The sequence below is a fragment of the Callorhinchus milii genome, unplaced genomic scaffold (genome assembly GCF_018977255.1).
Source record: "Callorhinchus milii isolate IMCB2004 unplaced genomic scaffold, IMCB_Cmil_1.0 Scaffold3, whole genome shotgun sequence".
Lineage (NCBI taxonomy): Eukaryota > Metazoa > Chordata > Chondrichthyes > Chimaeriformes > Callorhinchidae > Callorhinchus > Callorhinchus milii.
In genome coordinates this window covers 57930842-57954739 of record NW_024704744.1, presented here as the reverse complement: position 1 = coordinate 57954739, position 23898 = coordinate 57930842, and the positions used below count along the sequence as shown (strand labels likewise).

The following is a 23898-nucleotide window of genomic DNA, read 5'->3' as shown; positions in this document are numbered from 1 at the left end:
AGCCCTAAAACCCTACGATCACAACAGACTAGAACATTGAGGAAGAGGAGGAGTGCACCTGGTTATCTATAGGTCGTACTCTGCTTTGCTACTGCAACAGAGCAAACGGCTTCCGTCCAGACAGTAACTTCACTGCAACTTACAGTCGTTGCCGAACGCCACACGGCAGGAGCGCGAGTCCCGGGGCAGCACTGCACGAGCCCTTGTGACACACACACACACACACACAAAAGAACTACATTTCCCAGAGTGCCCGGCGCCGGAAGCCCGGGTGGGCCGTGCCGAGCGAGGGCAGGTGGCTGTGTGGGGGAGGCCCGGCCCGGCCTGGCCCGGGGTGGGGTGGCGTGGCTGTGCGTCACAGGCTGCCTGTCGCCGGCACTCTGGGTGGGGAGTGTGTGAGTGTGTGTGGGGGGAAAAGTGCCACATTCGTTTCGTAAGTAAAAGCGAATTTGCGCCCAAGTGTATTGGTCGGCACCGAATATTCGGAAAGAGGTCAATGTTTGGGCACAGACTGACCGGAGGAGAGGAGACAGACACACACACAGACACACACAGACACGGGCGGCTCGGGCGGGGCTGGAGCCGGGGGGGGCCTTGTGGGGGACCGCGGCCTACACACACAGGCGGCAGAAAATGGAGGGACAGTGAGAGCGAGTGAGAGAGAGAGAGAGAGAGAGAGACACACGGCCCTGAGGAAGGCAACTCCTCCACAACCCGACAGCTCCCTCGCGTGAGGACTGGCCTCGCGCTGCTCTGCTCTGCGCTGCTCTGCTCCAGTCGGGGCAGCTGAGGGGAGGCCCGGGATGAGCAAAGAAGGTACTGGGGATCGGCCGCCCGCACTGCACGGCCCACACACTGAATTCATCAGCTCCCAACAAAAGATCCCTCCGGGGATGTGTAGGGAGACGTGCACGTCCATTGCTGGGCCTCAATACAACATTACATTGGGACACGCGGGAGAAGTAAAGGGGATAGCAACACGTTGCATTCGTGTAGCGCCCCTCCACTGCAGGGCAGCGTCCTAGAGCGCTTGGGGCTAATAAGAAGTCACACACCATGTTTAGCAGGTGCACTGTATGCAACAAAGTTAGGATTTATTTCCCAATGTGCACTTAACTGCCTCTGTGTCAGTCATTTATGGTCAGTTCTTTGTGTTCGGGAAGGATGCACAACACAGTGAAAGGAGTGCTTTTTTTTAACTGACCTGTGTTTTGGTTTGTGGTTGTTCTGTGAATATTCCAGACTGGTGTCATGGGTTGTGAGTTCAAGCTAAAGGCCACCCTTGTATCATAGCGGTTTGTTGATCGAGTTCACGGTCCTTGTCCTCACTTTTAAATCTCCCCACGGTCTTGCCCGCCCTACCTCTGCGACCTCCTCCATCTGTACCAGTCTTTCGTTCAGTGGGCACTGGTCTGTTTCACTATCACTGTCGGCAGTTGGGCTTTCAGCCTATCTGCCTCCACTCTCTGAAACTCCATCTGACTTGGCCTTTCCCTCCCCTCTTTCAAAGTCCATCTCAAGACCTTAATAATAATAATAATAATAATCCTTGCATTTGATATAGCGCTTTTCACGTCGGGAGGACGTCCCAAAGCGCTTCACAGAATATACTGTAAAGTGAATTGACTGTATATTTGTGGGCGAACGCGGCAGCCAATTGCGCACAGCAATGTCCCACAAACAGTCGTAGATTGAAAATGACCAATTTATTATTGTTTTGGGTTTTTTGGAGGGATTATTATTAGGCTCTGTGTGGAGTAAGGAAACTTGCCCAAGGTTTCGCCCTGCCTGGAATTGAACTCAGGTCTCTCGCTTGCAAAGCGAGTGCTCTAACCACTGAGCTACAGGACTCCATTAACCGTGCCAGCGGTCATTATCCTCTACTTGGGTAGCACGCCAGTACTGTAAAGCTCCTTGGTTCATCCTCCCCACATGTAAGGCGCTATATAAATTAATTTTGTGTTGTGTCCGGTGAGTTTAGAACGTTCATTTGCTGTAAATGTGGAACGATAGATTTAGAGAGCTCACATTATGAATGTTCTTTAATGCAGGGCTTATGATGAATAGGACGACAAGTTATGCAGCCCCAGGTTTACTGTTAAACCTAGATGGCCCTTGGTCTTCTTTCTCCTTGCAAATTCTTATGTTCTTATAATTCTGCAAAATACATTATGTTATATTGAGAAAGACAGCACTGCAATATGTGATACAATGATTTGGATGTTCCATACAGGTGACAAATATTGGTACAGAATTTTTTCAATTGGATGCCATCAAAATAGTAGTAGAGGAGACTCAATAGCATATCAGCTGATAGCACCCAGTAAGGTACCTGCTGAATTCAACTTAGGTTCCTGCATCTGCGCAATGTGAACTCATTACATCACTTGTACAATCATGTCTGAAATACATATGTTATCAGCTCAAATGATGCTGCTTTTTGTTTTCAGTCAGCCACGATTGTGAAAGTGCACTTGAGATCCAACACCAAGCTTCAATCAGATGGACTTTTTAGTTTACCATGGTGTGACCCATATTGCGCAATACGGACAAACATTGTGATGATTATTAAGAAATTGACTAAACCTTTAGCAGAAGAGAGGCTTATAATGGGATCAGGCTCTGGGGAACAGAAGCTTTACAAAGTAATTGAGTATTCCTTGGTCTAGTGCGTCAGGTCTGATGTATTTAATACACATTGATGTGCATTACTTTGTTTATGAATTGTAAATATAGAATTAAATAAGAAACCTTACATTTGGTATAGTGCCTTTCAGGTTGAGAGGACATCTCAAAACGCTTCACAAGATTACTGTAAAGTCGAGTGACTATGTGTTTAGTGGGTGAACACTGCAGGCAATTTCCACACACAGCACTGTCTCGCAAATAGCCATGAAGTACATAACCAATTTTATTTGGGGATTGTTGGCCAGTACACCCTCTCCTTTTTGAATAGTGTCATGGGATCTTTAATGTCCACCTGAACAGGTATTCAGGTTTACCGTCTCATCCGAAGGATTGCACTTTCAATAATGCAGCACACTGCATTGAAGTCTATATGAGATTCCTCTAATGTGGGGCTTGAACCTACGACCTTTTCACTCAGAGTGCTACTGACTCTAACCAGATTGACACACAAATTACATAGTTACATGGCACTTTTGGCTCTACTATTCCCTGCCGGCGTTTATACTGTATTCAACACGAGCCCCCACTCCTCTTGTTCCCGTGACTTATATCTTTCTATTCCCTTCTGCCTCATATATGCATCATTTTTTTCTCTTTTTCTCAATTATGTTTTTTGCTTCAACCCTAGCTACATTCTCACCACCATTCTCGTTAGGGATCTCCAACCTGACCAATTGATCGCGATCGACTTCTTGGAGCATCAAGAAGGGCCCACCAAACACCCACACCAGTGCAGGCAAATCCGTGCCAAAGTTTCAGTAGCTATTGAGCCACAATACCCATGATCATAAATAAAGAAAAATTCAATAAAGAAAAAAATATTTGGTTGGCCGACCATAAAGGTTGGTGACCACACGAAGAAGTTGCTTCCAAGCTCCCTTTTAGATCTTATATTTATCTTGTATTTATGCCTCTCATTTTGGACTCACCATCAAGTGGAAACAGCCCAACAATATCCAATATAATTTATACTTTTCCATCTATATCATTTAATTCATAGTTTTTGCTGGATACAAACAGCATCAATTACCTCAGCTTGGGTATCGCATGAATTTATGGTTTCAGACCTATTTACAAGAATGAGATGTATTGGGAAATAAAATTACAAATCATGGACATCCAGGCCAGTTCAATTAATATCTGAAAATAGCTTAACATATGACTCTTGGTCAGACATTATATGTTAGATGCAGAATAACTCTGCTGTGGATACTCAATGTAACACTATGTATTCTTTTCTTTCAGTATTTCTAATTGCCATTTTTCTGATACCCAGTAAAATTCGTTCTTATAGTAGTAATTGAGAGCATTCTTTATTTGAGTTAATTTATTTGATAGTATGAAAGTTCCATCTAGTTCTGTGTATTAAAAATAATAACCTGACATTTGTTTTTGATTTTCAGTACAAGTCACGTGCAACCGCTGTTTCCCTATTTACATTATCAGTCTTTTATTGGTCGCCGTGACATTTTAACAATGTGACATTTAGCTGTACTAATATTTTAATAGTAATCCGAGCGTCCATCATTGACTTCCGGCATGAAGGGTGCAATTTAAATGCAAGTTGTTGTTGTTGTGATCTATTGAAACCAAACTCCCATTTCCATCTGTGGGTTTGTTTTTCTCCTGCATAAAGGATAGCAGTTACAATAAGTCCTCATTTTTGTTATTGAATCATAGGTGGATTTCGAAAACGAAAGCATGAGAACATGCAGTCACGTAACCGAAAGGAAGAAAATGAAAATAAAGTAAACTCATCTTCACCGGTGCTATTGTCATTCAAGTGTAAGTTTTTTTTTGTAGTTTTGTCTAGTACCTCTGTGGTTAAATTCTTCCCCCCCTCCCCTTTTGAGGCTTTTATTCTTTGCCCAATATCTAATGCTTTTTTTTACAATCTTTTCCCATGCTTTTGTCAGAGCCCCTTTTGAGCTCTTTAGTGGAGGCGAATTTTTGTTTCTTGATTTTCTGGGTCTAAGTGATCGCCTATATTTGGTGCCTCTTTCAGGGGTATGTATTGCCTTTCAGGGAAATCTGTGGTCCTCTCACTTTATCACAATGTTTTGGAGCAGAGCATCAGTGCACTTGCACTATAATGCCTTAAAATGGTCTGACCTGAAGTTCAATATACAATACAAATTACATTTGTCAGGAGGAAGTCCCAAGGCGCTGGACAGTCAGGGATTTGGACCCGAGCTGGGGGTCAGGATCGGGGAGTTTGGAGGGCAAGGAGGGTAAGAAGGTGGCCGAAGGCTCGGTCGAAGAAGAGGGTTTTGAGACACGCCTTGAAGGAGGCAAGGAAGGGAGCGAGGCAAAGGGAATGTGGGATGGGGTTCCGTAGGGTGGGGACAGAAAGGCTGAAGGCCCGGCCGCTGATGGTGGAGCGGGCTGGGCGGGGGATGTGGAGCAGGCCAGAGCCGGCTGAGCGCAGGGAGTAGACGGGTTGGTATGGGGTCAGCAGGTTGCAGAGGTAGGGAAGGCTGTGGTAGGCTGTGGAGGGACTTGAAGGTGAGGATGACGATTTTGAACTCTATCCTCAGACGTAACTTCCTGCTCTTTTTATAGCACGGAACCCACATCAGTTCATTCCATGTGAAACCAGCTAGAGCGGGTTTGAATAGTGTGGATTTGAATTTTATGCATTTTGCACACTGTGTTGTAACAGGACTCCACTGTACTAAGCCCATTAGGATTCAGTCTTTTGCCCAGGGATGAGAAAATATTTGTCAAAGTTTGGGGAAGAAAAATGATCAATAGTTTTTTCTGTTGTCCTACAAGGAAGCATCATGTAATCCTTTGGATTGATATTTTAACAAATAAACTTGAATCAGGGGACTGACTGACTTTCTTTTTTCAAAAGCATTTCAAAATGAGCTTGATGCAAGGCATGACAAGCACGAGAGGCTGGTGAAGCTCAGTCGTGATGTAACCATTGAGAGTAAACGGACTATTTTTCTTCTGCAAAGAGTAACCAGGTAAGTCATATAAACCTTTTTAAGACCCCATTAAGATGTTGAGGTTATTGAATGGATTTTGAAAGGAGATATCCTTTCTAATTTTGAGAACAAAAAGGAAACCATAACTTAGCCTCAACTCTGGCAGCAACACATTTTAAGTCTTTGCATTAGGGTGGTGGTTAGCAAGCTCACCTCGCAAGCAGGAGAACCTGGGTTTGATTCCCGGCAGGCCAAAACCTTAGGTAAGTTTCCTTACTCCGCACGCCTCTGTTTAGCTAGCAGTAAGTAGGAACCTGGTTGTTAGTCGATTGGCGGATCGCTTTCTGGGAGTAATAATCCGGGGTCACTCAATTCATGACTGTTTGTGGGACACCTCTGTGTGCAATTGGCTTCCGAGTTTCGCCCACAAAATACAGTCTGTCCATTTTACCATTTATTCTGTGAAGCGCTTTGAGGCATCTCAATGACTTGCTAAGGCGCTATATCAAATGCAAGGATTATTGTTAAGTGATGCATGAGAGCACCACACTGTTGTGATAAGGTATAGGTTTGTGTCCCATTCTAGGCCGATAAAATAGGAAAGGACTGGACTCTGATGAGAAGGAAAATCTGATGGCCACTCTCAATCCTTTTAGTTGGAAACTAGATTTCTTTCAATTGGCCTCACTTGCCTGGGTGGGGGCGGGGTGTGTGGGAGGATGAAATGAGAAAGAAAATATTCAGCCTGATTTCCTGTTTCTGACAGCTATCCAGTGACCGCTTGCCATAAATGAATAGTATGGTGGTACTCAATGTTTGGGCTTGTGCAAAAATAACAGTGCTGGGGTGATTAATCTGTCTCTATTTGTAAATAGTATCTTTATTCTGCCAGCTCAAGTTAATATAAATATCCACTTGTATGTAGAGATTCAAACCAAAGAATTAAGCAAGAATAAAATAAATAGATAGCCAATGTAATATTAATTTTCCGTAATATTGTGATCTGCTATTGTATATTCACATTGACTGCCAATGGCGATAAGTTATTCATAACACAAAAAACAACTTGCATTTATATAGGATAATTATGTGTAGGATAATGTCTCAGTGTGGTGTATACCTTAGGTGAATTTAGGCTTTTTTCCCCCCCAAAAGATACTTGTAAAGGCTTTTCTTTTTTTTCCCACTGCTTGTCCAGCTAGGTCTACCCCACCTGTTAGGACTTTGGCCTGCAGGTTCAATGAGAGCTGAGTGGGAAGAGTGACTGGTCTGCCCTTCAGAGTCCTGCTGATGAGCCAGCCCGGCTGTGCTTTCATCAGCAGTGCTCTGGAGTATGTGAAGCCACTTGGCTCAGGAACGGGACTACCGAGAGTCTACCACAAATAGGGTGGGCTCGATTCTGAAATTTCATTGCCAAGCATGTTAGATTCGAGCACGTGCTTGTCATATCTACTCATCTGGAACTATCTATTCTAATCCCCTACTACTGCCACTTTAGTATGATTTTCCTCAAATATGTATAGTGTTTAATTCCCTTTGAAAATTGATCTGGACTTTGCTTTGACAAACATTTCTGGCAAGATATTCAATCTAACCACCCTGTATGTTCGTCTTCTAATTTCCTCATTTTACTGCAACTCATGGCCACTGTTGAGTTATAAATGCTCTAGATAGAGGACAAATTTTACATCCTTTTTGTCAAATAATCGAGTTGGAACTGTAAGTTATCAAATTCATCTCTTCAAATTTAAGTAGTAGTTCCACTTACTAGATAATATCTAATAGTCCTTGGATTTGATATCGCGCCTTATCACGTCTTCAAGACGTCTCAAAGAGCTTCACAGGATATACCGTAAAGTGAATTAACTTTATATGGTTTGGGCGAAATGTGGCAGCTAATTGCACAGAGCAGTGTCCCACAAACAATTGTGGATTGAGTGCAAACAAAATGTGAACAATATTTGGAATATGATCTGATTTATACTTCACTGTAGTGGCTTCCAGAGAAGAAGTCTGCTTCCTCCTTCTGACCCTCTGATGGGGCTCTGAAGGTTTTCAACAGTTAATATTTTAAGCTTCACATCTTTAATTCCTTGCTCCACATTTATTCAGCATCTGTTGATCTATAATGATCCTCATCCTCTGTAGAATAGATATGCCCCTTGTTACTCAGGAATTCCACAACTTGTTTGATGGCAACAATGTTCATGAACTTCAGTGTTCTCATAAAGTCGATGCTCATGCTCTCCTGTTCTCGACAGTTTCAAATAAATTTACCACCTGGCTTTGTTGACTCGTCAGTCCACAAAGTTAAGTTTAAAATGTAAGGAGCCCGTGATTGTTAACTGATGGTCTAAAAACATTTCCCTTTTCAGTGTTCCTGAAGTAGAAGATCTATTGAATGAATCTGAGAGCAAATTTGAGGTTATCAGACAAAAAATCAAGCAAATTGCCCAGGAATTGGTGGGTGAAGATATGCACCAGTTTCACCGAGCATTTTCTCCAGGTAAAGAGCTAATTTAATGTTTTTACATGTAAATAGTGATGCTTATTTTTTTTAAAAAAACCTTATGCCTTTGGACTGACACTCTAATATTGGAAACATTAAACTGTTACGAACAGTTGGTAAGAACTTATTTTTAATAAATTAAACAACTAAATGGATATATAATCTATTTTCACTTTAAACACGAGAAATCATCTTCCTCTTGGTCAGATACAAGCATTTTAACCTTTCCATTCTATACTATAATTTGCTTTCAAGCTTTGTAAGTGATATGGTGGGAGAAGTTTAAAATAAAATCCAAGTTGTATGTGGTGATTTTTTTTTACAACATGAAATAACCAACAAATTACATTTGTATAGTGCCTTTCATGTCGGGAGGCGCTGGACAGTCAGGGATGTGGATTTGAGCAGGGGATTGGGATCAGAAGGGGTTGGGATCAGGAGTGGTGGCAGGCAGGGAGGGTAGGGGTAGGAGAATGACCGAAGAGGAGGGTCTTGAAGGGGGTAAAGGAGGGAGCAAGGTGAAGGGATTGTGGGATGGAGTTCCGAAGGGTGGGGCAGAGAGGCTGGGCCCAACCTATGATGGTGGGGCAAACAGTGCGGGGGACATGGAACAGACCAGGGCAAGGCCGTGGAGGCCTTTGAAGGCTAGGATGAGGATTTTGAACTCTATTCTCTGGGGGATGGGGAGCCAGTGTAACCGGACAAGGATGGGGGTGATGGGGTCACAGAGCCTGGTGCGGGAGAAGACACAAGCTACAGAGTTCTGAATGAGCCTCAGCTTGTGAAGGGAAGAGTTGGGAAAGCCGACAAGCAGGGAGTAGGCGTAGTCAAGCCTGGATATAATAATTTTAATGATATCTGTGAAACTGTTTTCTTTAAGCTTGTGAATATTTTAAAGAAATTGCAGCTTCACTATATTTAACACCTTTTTAAAGTGTAGGTAGGCTATAATACTGCATAACTGTCATTGATATTGATATCGTGCCCCCTCTCCCCTTTCAAGTCCCGCCTGAAAACTTTCCTCTTCGACCGTGCTTTCCCCCCTTCCACTGCTAAGCACTCTGAGATGCTAGCCTGCGTGGAGGGCGCTATATAAGTGCGAGTTGTTGTTGTTGTTCTTGATATGAAAACAAAATTACACAGAGAGGTAAGCGTATAAACATTTATTTTACCAAAGTGTTTACTGGTCAAAGATGAGATTACTCTGAAAAAAGTTGAGTTCCTGAAGCTGGAAATAGATCATTCATGTTTATATAAACAGAAGTGTGTTTTGTGATCGTTTGGGATGAGTAAGAGATAATTCAGACCTAGAAGATCGTCAAAGTATTATGGCTGTGGATACCAACAATTGCATAAATTAGAAATATACCAAGAGATTTTTGGCCGGTGTCCTCAGCAGTTAAGTTCCAACAGACGTGAAAGAAACTGAGCATTACACAGTTACGAAAAGGAATTACAAAACAAGTGAAGCCACTCCCTGTATTCCTCTTGTGTGTGCTTCAGCTCAGTAAGTGTGTTTAACAGGTCATTTAACAGGGACAGACAATGCTTCCTCATGTGTTTTGCACATAAATCATAGTTTGAACTCTGGAAGTTCGATTTGGTTTTGTCAGTTCCACTTAATTAGTATTATCCCACTCTTAAGATGTAGATTTTAATTGTAATTAAATCCCTTTGGTCAACCTTGGTGCTCAGCTCACTGAACCAAGCCATTATAGAACTGTGCCAAGAAGCTGCCATGTTGTACGGGGAAATGATTAATAACTAGGCAAAAGCTTCTGGAAAATGTGCTGCTTGTTTTGAGGAAGAAAGCTGTAAGGTGGGGGTGGGAGAAAAAAAAGTCTTCAGCTAAATTGTAAATAAAGATTGCATTTTTAAGACCAGACATGCAAATATTATGTATTCCATAAAAGTGTTGCAGACATGAAGGATATACTGTATTGTAATTTTACTTCGTTTTATAGCATTTGTGTTTTGGAACTTGTGAAGTGTGCTGTTATCAGTTGAAAACAGGAAGTTCCAATTTGCAATTTGAATCACATGGTTTTCATTTATTAAACGTTAGTGATAAAGTGGTATGTGGGTTGTGTCACGTATCAGGACCCATTCCTAAGCAACACAATGTTTCATTTCTTCGTGCAATGTTGGAGCAACCTCCTGCTGTGAGAATGAGTGTTATCTAGATGATGCTTGTTACGGCCAGAAATGAGATTATTTAAATTAAGAGCGATAAGAGACGCAGCCCAGGTTGTGTCCTGGGCAACAACCCCCCAAATAAAATTTAGTAATTCAGTTCATTCATTGCATTTGGTATAGTGCCTTTCATGTCTGGAGAATGTCTCAAAGCGCTTTACAGGATTTATTGTGATATGGAGTGACAGTATTTGTAAGTGAACACGACAGCTCAATTGTGCACAATATAATGCAAAATTACATTTGTATAGCTTGGGGAGCCCAGTCTGTGTGTTGGGGTACTGCTAGGGTTTAACAAGCTAAAACAGCATAGCTTGCTAATGTGAACACCCTCTGGTAAATTTCCCATTTGTTGTCCAGCAAGCACCCTAACAATTAGAGCTTTGGCTTTCAGGGTTAATGGCTTGCATGAAGGGTGCTATATAAATGCAAGTTGTTGTTATTGAGCTGAGTAGGAAGAATTCCTGCCCCTCCAAGCCCTGTTAGTGAGCCAGGCTGGCTGGTCTGTTATCATTGGTGTCGTGGAGCTCAGGAACCAGATTTTTGAGACCGCTACAGAGGGTTGATTTGATTCTGACATTACATTGCCAATCAAAGCCAGCTCAAGTCCCCAAGGAGACCATGCTTACCTTCCCTCCCCCACCCCCCCAGACGATAGTGTCTAATTTTCCATATTGTTTCCCATTAAGCACAATATAAAATCTAGATTTTAAAAAAGGGGGGAATATTTGAACAAATGACAACAACGGCTATCACTTCAGTCATTAATGAAGCCTGACTTAGAGAGTTTTATCAACGTGATCTGGAATGGAAGCTTCTATTGTACTCAAACGTCACACTGTTCGAGTGATCTCGCCAGCCTTGACCTGCACTCCTGTCAAAAGCTGCTCTTAGAGGTTTGCATATTTTGTTTACAGTCATGAGGTTCCATTCTAACAAAAATTAAGATAACAAACCCGCTTTTTAATTCAGACAAACCAAATACACTAAGACTCCCATTCGTTTGGTGATTGTATTATGCCCTGTGAGGGGGAGGGAATGGCTTCATTGATTTTTCCTGTGGATAAATGACATTCTATATTTCTTCAGAGATGATATGATAATAATAATCGTTGCATTTGATATAGTGCCTTATCACATCTTTGAGACGTCTCAAAGTGCTTCACAGTATATCCTCTTTCATCAGTGATAATAAATGTAATGGTAAGATCATGAGTATGTTTGTCATGTTATGGGCTGGTCCAACTATGGACTTTGATCTAAACCACAGAAAAAAAACTACTTTTTTTAAAAATGGAAAACTATATTTTCACCTTTATCCATGCTTCTGTCATGGTCAGGCTTGACTTCCCAACTGTTCCCTCCACAACTGCAGACTTTCTGGAACTCTGCAGCTCGTGTCCTTTTCCGCACTAGGCTCCCTGTCACCCCTATCCCTGCCTGGCCCCATCCTCCTCAACGTGAGCTGTGAAAAATACTATGTTGTGAAGAATGGTTAACCTATCCTATGGGGCCCAACTTCTGGAACCCCACCCGTTTCACCCCTTCTGTATTTGTCTTTGAATCACACCTGAAAACCTATCTACTTGACTGCACCTATGGTCACTTTCCTCTTCCCCCTTCTCACTTGCTCAGCATTCGATCTGGTCTTTGTGAAGCACTACGTGAAGGGCCACAATATAAATGCAAGTTGTTTATCTTTTCTATATTTTTTCATACAATGCAAGAATAAATGGGCCAAGATGCAGTTAATTTTTGTAACCTTTAGCCATTTGTCTCCCTGTACAATCTTGAATATTTTGCCATCAGATTTGATAGCTGCCAACTTTGAAAGGAAATGCTAATGCCCAAACTATTTTAGAATAGTTATCTAGGAGTCTTGAAATGAACTTCATGATTATGTTTACTGATGATTTATTTTAAACATCCCAGCAACAATGACGAGTAGCAGTTCCCACAAGAACTTCTAACGTTAGTAGAATTTAATAAGCTTGATGTGGTGAGTAACATTTCTGTAACCCCCCCTTGTTCTTGGAAGCTGCCTATGATGATACAAAAATGACCCATTATGAACCAATGAATCAAAGCATGCTGACCTTTTAATGCTTGGGTTAGATATCTTTCCAATCCATTTGAAAATTAAATCTTTTGCATCTATCTGATCACTGCTCAGGGATCAACTCCCTTCTCCAGACCGGGAACTTTTTTGGACGGTGGGACCATTTAGATGACTGCAATTGTCCTCCAGTCACGTACATTTCTCTTCTTACCCCCCTCCCCATTTCTTTTCCCCAAGGCGCTGACTTCCTGGAATTCAGTTCAATGAGTGCCATTTGTCCTCTGCTAACGTCTCAAATGACCATTGCTTGTGTGAGTCTACAAGGGGAATATCAGTAGGGCCATCAGGGTTGAATCTGATCCTTCCCTCGCTGACCGTCCACACACGCACACCCTTTCCTTAAGGGTCAGTGGATAGTGATCAAAGCAGGAATCCTGGTAATTTTTGTGTTCCCTCAACTCCCTCCCCAAAGCCTGGCTGAGATCAGTTTGTGGTACAGACGGGGATTCAAATCTACAATCCAAGGAATATGGCTTAGTGCTGCATTGGAGAAGGCTGGGTAGATATTTATTTTTGTCGAACCTTTTATCAAACTTTTCCAGTTCCTTGAATATTGTAAATCAAATGTAAAATTATAGTTGCCTACCAGTGCATTGCTATGGACGAGTACACAAAACATAGATTTACATGTACTGTACAGCATAGAAACAAGCCGTATAAGGTGAAAAGCTGGGGCCTTAATATCGATCGCTGGGGGGCTACCACTTGTCACTGCCTGCCGTTATGAAAGACTCTTTTATGGCCCCCTTTCTGCCTCCTATCTCCCAATCAATTTCCTTTCCATGATGCAATATTTTCTTCAATTCTACATGCTGTAAATTTATATAGCGTATATAGTTTATGTAGTGGAGTCCTGTAGCTTAATGGTTAGAGTGCTCGCCTTGCAAGTGAGAGGCCCTGGGTTTGATTCCTGGGCATGGCGAAATGTTGCACAAATTTCCTTATTCCACCCACCTCCGTTCACCTCGATAGGTAGCAGTAAGTAGGAACCAGATTGGCAGATCCCTTTTCCGGGGATAATAATCCTTTCAAAAAATAATTAAAAAATAATTTGATAACTCAATCCACAACTATTTGTGGGACACTACTGTGTGCAATTGGCTGCTACGTTTCGCCCACAAAACACGCAGTCAGTGCACATTACAATATATTCTGTGAAGCGCTTTGAACTGTTTTACTGACGTGTTGAGGTGGCTTTCTCCCATCTCAACCATGGATGACTTTGTTTATGCATGGTGATCAACAAACACAACAACTTGCATTTATTTATATTGCGTACCTCACGCAGGGTAGTGTCCCAGAGTTCTTGACAGTGGCAGAGCACCATTAGACTTCACCTCTGATTTGAGAGGAGAATGGAAATTGTGGCTTGCTACACAAGAGAAAATCAGTATTGACTAATATTGACCATGTTTCTTAAAAGATTGACACATTCATTTCACTGTCTATAGATGTAGAATTTTACATCACCCTTCTATGGTTTCCTCCTATGTTAGGCAATGTAAATATGGTGTAAAATAGTATCCACATTTCACTGTAAATAAATATATTGACATGGAACATACCTTTTATAACAGTTTGTTTTTTGGCTGCCACCGAAGAAGCATGTTACAGCAAGGTCTACTGTAGATTTTGGTTTAATTTTTAAAAAAGACTATCTGTGGTTGACTATTCTTGCCTTACGGAAATATTTGAACCATTCAACATCATTATTGAATATTGCAGGATAACATGAGGTTGCAAGTTTGCTTTATATAAGGGGCTATTAATTTTACGGTTTACATAAAAAAGGTACAGGCAGTCTCAACGTTTCTTTTGCTAAATTAGTGAAGAGCCGGATACTACGTTAGTAATAAGTTCCCTGATGGGTATTTCTTTGCATCAATCATTTTAGAAATTGAAGTTAAAGGTAGTATTAGGGGGGAAAATGTAATGTACTTGTAATGTCCAACTTGCAACTTTTCCATAAAGCTTAAGGAGCATTTTCAGACTTCAGATTGTGTGAAATGTAACATTTCTCCCCTGCTCTTAAAATAAACTAAGCAGAGCTGTACTTGTTTCCAGAGGCATCAACATATAGGGGAGAGAAGCTAGAAAGAATGTTGTACATAAATTGAATAAACCAAAAGGAAATAGGATTTTTAAAAATGAAAGTGGTGAAAAATAGATGGAAAATCATCGGGGACAGATTCCAGCAGAAAGGAAATAAATCTGGACTTGAAAAGAGAGAAATGATGTGGCAAAGATAACTAGAAAAGCGATTCGTACCTCATGAGTAAACAACAGATTATTGATGTAATGCAAAGTGCCTTTGTGATTGTCTACTGATGGAGAAATTTTTTTTTCCCAATTGTTTTGAATCCCAATGTTTAGCACCATTGGCTTGTTGGTTCATGGGTTCTTTAGAAATAGCATTTCCAAATTCAAATTGCTTGCAGGAAAGGAAAAATACCATAGTGCCGTCAAAATTGCCTGTAAAATACAGAATCACTACACTTTATATTACATGAAATGCAAAGATTTTATAATTATACCCCATGATTATTCTCTCATGAGCTGAACATTGCACGTTATAAAGATGGAGGAACGCTTGAGTGGGTTGTAGGTGCGACCAAACCTAAGATTACTACTTTAATGCCACTCTGGGGTATCTGCTTTTAAGAAAATATTATAATTATTTTTAAGACATTTTGTGTTAATAACAGCTGTCAGGACAGCCACCAATTGGCAGATCACTTCATGTTGTCAGTTTATAATGAAGAATTAAAGATTGACTAACTGCATTAGTTCAACAACAATAAATTGGATTTATATAGCGCCTTTCACTTCGGGAAAAGATCCCAAGGTGCTGGACAAACTTATGGATAAACAGTTTGAAGTTTATTATTTATGCCTTGAGCCCCTAAGTGGCACCATATATAATGGATTGCTGTAGCATTGTGGTTAGAATCCTTGCCTCGCAAGCGAGAGGACTTGGCTTGGATTCCTGGGAAGGTCGAAACGCTGGTCAAGTTTCCTTACTCCACATGCCTCTGTTCACCTCGCAGTAAGGAGGAACCTAGTTGTTAGTTGATTGGCGGATTGTTTTTCTGGGGGTAATAACCCCTTCAAATAATAATTTGGTCAATAAATCCATGACTGTTTGTGGGACACTGCTGTGCGCAATTGGCTGCCGCGTTTCTCCCAAATCAATTTACAGTAATTTTTTTCACGGTATTCACTAACAATGAAGCATTGTTCATTGGCATTAATTTTAACCTCAGAAGATCAACAATAAAAACTTGCATTTACATAGTGCTCTTCATGCAGAGTAGTGTCTTGGAGCGCTTAAGATCATTCCGAAAATGTGACATTTCCGTTGTGTACACCAGGGATGGCCAGCTTACGGGCCGCAATATGCATGTGCAAAGTAGTCACCCGGACTACATGATTTTTTTAAAAAAGGGTTGGCCACCCCTGATCTGCACCATCTGTTTTTTAGGCATTCTTTAGGAATAGCTTTGCCAGTTTAGTGCTATATTATGAATAGGGAACCCTGAAAATTCCTCTTCAGGTCTAGAAGTTTTTGGTGAAGCTTCAAGGGTTTACCAGCCAAATTTTGAGTACTACCAGAATTATTTAGAAGATTGGTTGTGGGCGGGGAGTGGTGGGGAGGGGGGATGGGGGAATGCGAAGCACATTTTAAAATATTTCCACAATGAGCAGAATTTATTTAGGAATGCCACAACTTTGACTCCCATTAATTTCACAAATGGTTTACCAGAAAGTAAAGATCTTTCAAATCAAAATGTCAATATTTAAAGCTTCTGCTTAAGGCAGCCAGTGTAAAATTGTTTGCTGTGGGAAACATTGCTGCCTCCCCATAGGAAAATCACATCAAGAATGTTTTGTAGAACTACTTTTATGAATAAGTCCAGCATTTATTTGTTACTGATCTTTCTTCTTGGTTAAGGCTTTACTGTTGGTTCAAAGTGATATTTACAATTTTCCCTGGGAAATTCAAAATCTTTCAAGTGTTACTGGTGAGGGTACTGATGTTATTGCTAAATACCTTGACAAGCCCTCTTCCTGTAGAGCCCTTGTATCTACTTGTCATCATCTCATTTTTATCTGCCGTTCATCCCGTATTGATTCTGTTGTATCACGTACTAAATTCCAGGTTTGTTCACCATTTGTTTTCAGACATACATTTCCAATGGCTACATCCTCATGTTCACACTATTGTAACACAGAAGAATATCTTCCCGAAGTAATGCAGTTCATACTAGTCTGTTATCCAAACAACTGGGCATCTAGACTGTACAGTGGTTACCACATACATAAATAATACACAGTACCATTAAACTCCTCACCCAACGGCATGCAAAACCACAGTATATATAACTGCCTGTTTATACAAGTGACCTTTGGTGGACTCCGCATTGCCGAGTAACTAACATATATAATATCTACACTACATGTAAGCCTTTGTAAGGTTCTGAAATAGAAAATATTATAAACTTATTTTTAGTTTAGCTCCATTTTGTTCAATATTTTATGAATGTCATTCAGTTATTTAAGGTTAGTACAATACATCATGCAACTCACCTTCAACATTACAACTTGTTTTTGTGTGTGAGAGTGAGGAAAGTTGCCTCTTTAATTTTCTGTTCTCTTCCCAAATGCTGACTTCTGTAATGCATCGTTCCACATAGTACAGCCTGCCTTCCAGAATGGCTTCTGCATGTATGAGTACAGCTAAGCTCAATATTGCTCTCACCTGATGTCAATAAGTGTTAACTATGCCTTTACCTTTTGACCTGAACACATATGGCTGTACAACCCAAAGGTGCATGTTTATAATCATCCTAGAGAACCTTATCACGTTGAAATGTCTCAAAGTGCTTCACAAGATTTTACTGTAAAGTGATTATATATTTACATGCAAGTGCAGCGGCCAATTTGCACACATCAGTGTCCCATAAAAGCCATAAAGTGAATGACTAATTCTGTGTGGAGAATTGTTGACCAAGACACCAGGAGAAACCCTGTTCTTGTGGGATCTATAATGTCCGCCTGAATAAGCAGGTAGAATTTCAATTTAACATCTCATCCGATGAACTGCATCTCTGACATTGCAGCACTCCCCAGGCACTGCATTGGAGTGTCAGGCTAAACTATGAGCTCAAAGTCCTGATGTCCGGCTTGCACTTGTAACCTCTGTGGACATTTTCTGCAGGATATTTGCTTGGTTGGGAAGAGATGGCTTCCAGTGCCTTGATCTTTCTTTGTCGTGTAGTGTAGTGATGTAGCAGGAAGAACAATCATGCATCTATTGCTTAATACTCGGAACTGCAGGCTCCATCCTGACAAATTCCCAATGTTGTACCCAAGACATGAGAGGCGGGCCATTAAATTGCTGCAGTAGCTATGAAGATTGAAATGGTTATTGCTTTAAAAGACCAGCTTAGGCAAACCAAAGAGATGTTATACAATCCGGTGGCATAGCAACAGGAAATTCCTGCCCTTTGATTCAATTACCTTGGTTTTGAAGACCAATTGTACTGTGACAGATGTCACATTGGATTCTTTAGCACCTCCCAGCACTGTCTGCCATTAACATACTCATTAAGTAGGGAGCTTTACTGATAAATAAAGCTCCACACAAAAATATAAATACACATATGCTATTGTAAAATAGTGAAATGAGAATTGTGTGGAGAATTAGGACGAGTAGCACAGCTAAGCCACTTTAATTCAGCCAAAGAAACAACACTGAAGAAAACCACATGTTCTCATGTACCAGGCCAATCAGATAAGTGCTCTGTCTTTCCTACCTAGTTAACAAGGCAGGATGGAAACATTTTCTTTTGTTCTTTTAAAAACTGAACCCCTCTGAGTGCATTCGGTGGCAATTAGTACTTAAAAGTCTGATGGAGGGAAATCAAGGCTTTTTTTTCTTGAAGTTGGCTCAAGCTCTGTTTATTTTAAAGCACTGGACTGGTTTTATGTGCATTCTGCCTGTACTGCAGAGATTCACTGATAGCATAATGATGCATGACTCCACCACAGCACTCAGGAATGTTGATATCAATACCTTCATAAATGCCATCTTTTTTTCCCCGAGAGATTTGAAGGTGGCAAATCAGTTAAATACTCCAACCAACCTGCAAGGCTGACACTTACGTTAACCGCTCTTGCTGAAGCGGTATACAGGGTGACCAAAAAGTCATGATATCTGCCCTATTATCTATTGCTGGAATCTAACCAGCTGAAACCACATAACTTGTCATTGATAGCACTGTCTGGGTATTGTGGATTACTGAGATGGTTGACTCGATTCTGACATTCTGTTGCCAAACATGTCACCTTGGAGCCATTTCAGCTCCAAAGAGGCCCCGCTTATCCCTTAATCCCCCACTTTACAAATCTATATGTTTAGTATCTCCTTCTAAACAAATTAATTGATGTTGCCTCTGGGCATTTGCATTCTATATTTCCACAACCCTATGTGTGAAGAAATGATCTCTGATCTAATTTCTGGTTCAGCACTAGTTTTAAGATTATGTCTCTGCTGTGATGTCCTGCTCATTTGTCAACACTGTAAAACCCATAGGTTTATGGAAGCCTCGTCTGCCGTTAGATAATGAAATTCCATTCTAATGTGTCTTCGGCTGGAATCCTGTCAGTTCGATACTGAAACATAACAGACATACTTCCGTTTTGATAAGGGGAAATCTATTAACTAAAGGGATGTGAATGATAAAAGGAATTTGCAGTTTCATTGTTGCTGCTAAAATCTAGGATTTTAATTGCACATAATCCATATTCTTCTAGGTAAATCTGGGCACTAATGGGGGGGAAGGGCAAATATGTATGTATCTTTGAGACAGCTTTGGTATTTGAGCACTGTTTATACTGTTCTTGAAACACCCCACTATAACATTAGTGGGGTCCAATGTCTCAGCAACCACGTTATAATTGAGGTGCAAAAAAAGGTTGCCTTTCGGGTATTCAGATTACTGATGACATCACTTCATTCGCTTAATAATAATCCTTGTATTTGGTATTACACCTTGTCGAAACCTCTCAAAGAGCTTCACAAGATTTTACTATTTTATAGACAATCGCAGCAGCCAATTTGTGCACCACAATGTCCCACAAACGGTCATCAAGTGAATGACCAATGTTACCTGGAAGATTGTTGGCCAGGATACTGAACAGGCAGACAGGACCAGGACTTCAGTTTAATATCTCATCTGAAGGACAAGGCGTGAATGGCTTTATATAAAGTTGTTGTGCACAATCTGCAATCAGGTGTTGGGATGTTTCCAGTATCGTGACAGCAAATGTATTTGTATTGAGAAGCCAACTGATAGCAGTGGATTGCTATGTCAGTCTCATTTCACACAAGTCCTCCTGTTTGAGAAACGTATTTCCTGTGTGAATCATGCTTTTTCATTTTGTTATTTTCAGGAATCCAAGAATATGTGGAAGCCGTTTCATTCCAGCATTTTATTAGGAGCAGATCTTTGATTAGCCTTGAAGAAATTAATAAGTGTTTAGTTTTTACTCCAAAGAAAGAGGAACAACCTGGGGACTCTGAGGTGAGAAGCGGCTCTCTTTTTAAAAACTATATTTAAAAAAAATCTAAATGACTGAGTAAAGTAGGTCAATGCTAACCATACACTGGTGGTGGTAGAGAGTTCTCTTGTTAGTGTACATCAGTTATTTGCAATAAGAAGCTTCAATAGCTATGGGATGTTCAGCCTAGCTCCACGTCCAACTTTATCTTCACGGAGGAGAGGCATTTATTAGGGATATCAACTCCGTTGAAGTTTGTGCAGTGCATCAATTTCTACTGTCCATTACAAAGGTTTTTTTTTGGTTAGCCGGGTGTCTGATGTAAGCAGAAGCCCATCACCATGCTTGAGTATGATTACTGATTTATTTTTAATTTATAAATTTATATGCCATTACACATGGAAATTTCCCTGTGTCTGAAGAGCAGAAAATGTTATTAGCGGAGACTTCACAACCTAGAAGTCAGCCATTTTAACCATTCTACTTATAAGTATGTAAATTTAACCTAATAAGTAAAGTGAAGACATTTTAGATTTTTGTAATATATTGGGTGTTAAGGTAAATAAGGTGATCTTGAATGGTTTGAATGCATGCCATCCATCAATCAACAACTTGTTGTTTTTAATGGATTAATCTCCTGCATCAAGGGTTTCAGAAACCTTGCTAAAACAGGTTGATGTTGAATATAATCCAGTTAAACTATAATCAGATTATGAAGGATTTCTATATTCTGTTACTTTTAGGTATTAAAATGATTAGTCATCCACACAATGCACTTCTTTATATACAGCAAATGACCTAGGCATCTCAAAATTTCAGCTGCTATATTATTTAAAGTTTGTAAATAACCTTTTCCAAGGTATTTAATGCCTTAAAAATCTTTTTAGCACCAGCTAATAAAGCTTTTTTCCCCATCTTTTAATCCTGTCTTTCATTTTCCATGCAGTGTTCAACTTTATCCAATTCAGAGGCCGAGAACCAAAACCAACAGGTGCTGTGTCTGCAGGTGACTCCCACAGACTACCTCTTAGGGATTGCTGATCTGACTGGTGAATTGATGAGGATGTGTATTAGTAGTGTAGGTAATGGAGACGTTGAAACCCCCTTTGAGGTGAGCCAGTTCCTCCGTGATGTCTACTATGGGTTTACTTACATTGGCAACACTGGACCATATGAAGTCTCCAAGAAACTTTACACGTTGAAACAAAGCCTGGCAAAAGTTGAAGATGCCTGCTACACACTAACTGTGAGGGGCTCTGAAATCCCTAAGCACATGCTCGCTGATGTGCTCAGCTCGAAAACGACCATGATCCAACCAGAGGAAGCCATGTAGAGGCTTTTGCTGAAAAGGATTGTTGTATCAAAAGAAAGTTTATTGGTGTATTTGATGGAATCAAATGACCCACCTACATAAGGCAGTCACTTGTTTTAATATTTCTGTAATTTCAGTCCTGTTAAGTTGTAGATCAGCAGAGTTCATTCCCTTTACGTGGTCCTGCATCTGCTCTACGCACCTTGGCTGTCATTACAGCACAGGGTTTGTAGGATTGTTATGGGTTGGCTGGGTGTCTGACACATGCAGAAACCCATCGCCGTGTGGTATTATTTTTGCCTTGAGACTATTTGTATTTTAAAACCAAATGATTTACTACTCAAACTACAAATAGAATCTTTTCTGTTTTTTTGCTGTGTAGATTCTGAACGTACATACCGACAAAAATGTAGCCCTGTTGCACACAAATACAGAAATTCTCAGTTACCGCATGACTTCACTGAATTTGTGACAGTCAACTTCCAAATTCTGATTCTAGCTACTGACTGAGCTATTTAAAATGCTGCAGTGCTTCTGTTCATTAGGCTTTTTGAGGCAGAGGGTGGGAAAAGGAATTATAAATAGAAGTTTCCATCTTACTATGGAAGTCAATATTCTCATTGGAAAAAGGGTCCATTGTTGTGTATCAAACCAATTGATTTATTTCAGACTTGAGTTTTTTAAAAACTGTACAGATTTGTTACATACAGTTTCCACATCATAATCTAATTACAATTTACCAGGATGATTAGTTATTTAGGGCTGTTTTATTGCTATGTATGCATTCTGAAGCATGTCTGATACACATTGAGCATCTTATAGGATGTGAAATTACAGGATATAAAATGGCTTTTCTGAGGTTTGTAAGCTTTTTGAGCTGAATCTACAACAATCTAGTTTGGATTGAATGTGGTTGGAGTTAAAGAACATGTTTGTTTATCCAAAAAATAAAATATGTACTGCTTAAAAGTTGCGTTTGTTAGTGATTTCACAGTTTCAACAATCAGCAAAGCCAATCTCGAGTCAGTATTGCAAGGTGCAAAGGAAACCGACAGATAAATGCATTACCAAAAAAATCAGAGGAAGGGATTGAACATCAGTATCATGGAGCACAGGACAACTGCAGTGGAGGAGGGGCACTGGACAGGTATTGGAAAGAATGAACCTGCCTCTTAATCACTTATACTACATTTCCCACCTCTGACCCGATCTCACCCCAAATGCTGCCAAAGGCCTTAATTCTTTGGTCACGTCCCATCTTATTTGAATCGCAATCCTTGCTGGTCTCCCCAATTCAACCATCCACAAGGTCCAGATCATCCACAACCATTGCCTATTATCTTTCTCTTACCAAACTCCATTGCTCAGTGGGCTTCACAATGATATACTTGAAGGTCATCACCTTCACATGCCTTAGCACTTCCCTACCTTCTTGTTGTCTGCTCCCTTGCCATTTTTCAAATCCACATGAGCTTAGTATAGTTTTTAACTCTGTTACCATCCCTATCCTTTCATATTCAGTCCATTATCCCTTCACTCTGGTGCAGCCATGAATACATCCTCCCACCTCTATGCTGTCTACTCCAGCCACATCCCCAACCCCCACTTCCCCCATGTCAGTCTTGGCATGAGTATTTACCATCCTTCACTACTCCTGCTCGCTCGTCCTCCTACTATCCTCCCCGCCTCCTTTCCCTCCTGGACCCATCCACAGCTTCCCTCTTCCAGCGTTGGAATCTGCTATTGGGCTCCTTGTGGCACATGCTGTTGGCTGCCCCGACTGCTCCATCCTCCATTTTCACTGCAAGCCCCATCGGTCCCAGCCCCTGGAAGTGAACTTCTCTCTCATTCCATTCCCACCCTTCCTACCAATCTTTCTCCCTCCCACTCCCCCCGCATCCTGCAAACTCTGCTGCCTGTACCTTCCGCATCGCCCTTCAAAATATCTGCTCTCTATCTAATAAAGCCTTCACTGTCCACAAACTTATTGTGGCCAAAAAAAGTCGACATCCTTGCTCTCACTGAAACCTGGATCACTCCAGGCCACGCCATCTGGCTATACCTTCCATCATGCTCCATGACCCAACCATTGTGGCCCTTATCTCCAGGTCCTCACTGGGTCTATCCTCTTACCCCTCTGGATCCTTCTCCTCATTTGAGCACCTCACTCTCTACCATCCCTCCAATCTCTCCTCAAAAATCCTTCGCATCTTTCATCCCCCTGAAACCTTCCACTTTCCTGTGACATCTCCACCCCACTGTCTTCCCTCTGTATCCAAATGCGTCATCATCTTGAGCGATTTTAACCTCCACTTCACCCCTTCTTGCTCCACATCTGTTGACTTCTCCCTCCTCTCTCACAATAACAAAATTATATTTGTATAGCACCTTTCCTCTCCCTCCACATCAACTCTGCCACTCACATCCATGGCCACCCAGGGCCTTACCGTCTCTGTAGTCATCATCACTGTCGAAGACATTTCAGAACACCATTTAATCTCTCTTAACTTCTCCATCCCCCTCCCTGCCACTCACCCTACAGGCATCTCTTATTGCCCCTGGAGAAAAATTCCCCTCCATG

At 41.1% G+C, this 23898-nt stretch overlaps 1 protein-coding gene across 2 annotated transcripts; it reads left to right on the top strand.

The window, feature by feature from the left end:
• The first annotated feature begins 269 nt into the window (after nt 1-269).
• tsnax (translin-associated factor X) lies at nt 270-22286 on the top strand. 2 transcript variants are annotated; one of them, XM_007893854.2, is made up of 6 exons: nt 270-816; nt 4369-4473; nt 5546-5660; nt 7997-8127; nt 19898-20028; nt 20952-22286. In XM_007893854.2, the coding sequence occupies exons 1-6, from the start codon at nt 804-806 to the stop codon at nt 21336-21338; spliced, it is 882 nt and encodes a 293-aa protein (XP_007892045.1). In that variant the 5' UTR covers nt 270-803; the 3' UTR covers nt 21339-22286. The 2 variants fall into 2 exon arrangements, with proteins under 2 accessions (XP_007892045.1, XP_007892046.1); XM_007893855.2 differs by having other exon boundaries at nt 272-433.
• The last annotated feature ends 1612 nt before the right edge of the window (nt 22287-23898 follow it).

Bases quoted from the DNA above. Each gene is read 5' to 3' on its own strand.
- tsnax (XM_007893854.2), top strand. The intron at 4,474-5,545 runs GTAAGTTTTTTT...TTTTTTCAAAAG, and splicing joins GGTGCTATTGTCATTCAAGT to CATTTCAAAATGAGCTTGAT. The intron at 8,128-19,897 runs GTAAAGAGCTAA...TGTTATTTTCAG, and splicing joins TCACCGAGCATTTTCTCCAG to GAATCCAAGAATATGTGGAA.